Source organism: Pterocles gutturalis, unplaced genomic scaffold (assembly GCF_000699245.1).
Source record: "Pterocles gutturalis isolate BGI_N339 unplaced genomic scaffold, ASM69924v1 scaffold30456, whole genome shotgun sequence".
NCBI lineage: Eukaryota > Metazoa > Chordata > Aves > Pterocliformes > Pteroclidae > Pterocles > Pterocles gutturalis.
Window position 1 is genome coordinate 1 of NW_010098985.1, and position 491 is coordinate 491.

Consider the following 491-nt stretch of genomic DNA (forward strand, 5'->3'; position numbering starts at 1 on the left):
GTCCCCAAGCCTCCAGCCATGCCCTGCAGCCCCCGGTGCTCCTGTCCCCCCCGCCACCGCCGCCCCCAGCACTCACTGGCGTTCCTGGGGAGCCCGTCCCCGATGCTGACGGTGAGGGTTTTGCCTCCGGCTTTGAGGACAGCCACGTCGCCCTGTCCTCGGACAAAGGTGACGTTGCGGGTGCCACCACCGCCCCAGCCCTCCTTCTTCACCCGAAACTGTAGTCTGGAGGAGAGAGAGGGGCCATGAGGCCACGAGGATGGGACCTCATCCTGCTTTGTCACCGCTCCCGGCCTCCGTCCTTACGTGTCCTTGAAGGAGAGGCGCAGCTTGGTGCGGGTGAGCTCCTCGTAGCGTTTGCACAGGAGGCTGATCAGCTCCGTCTTGAAGATGGACTCCAAGAAATTGTCGGCGTCGGTCTCGTGGAGGATGAAGAAATCATCCTGCTTGGTGCTGAGGGAGCAACCCCAGCACGGGGGCATCAGCGGCGG

The 491-nt window shown here is 64.4% G+C and overlaps 1 protein-coding gene across 1 annotated transcript in view; it reads right to left on the minus strand.

Annotated features, from left to right (window-relative positions):
- Positions 1–76: 76 nt before the first annotated feature.
- The window catches only part of LOC104462859 (unconventional myosin-If-like), a gene marked incomplete at both ends in the record, with an annotated part of 5586 nt that continues 5171 nt past the window's right edge, over positions 77–491 (minus strand). Inside the window, 2 exons of the mRNA XM_010074998.1 lie at positions 77–225; positions 307–453. Coding sequence (XP_010073300.1) covers positions 77–225; positions 307–453 — 296 coding nt within the window. The remainder of the gene's footprint in view (positions 226–306; positions 454–491) is intronic.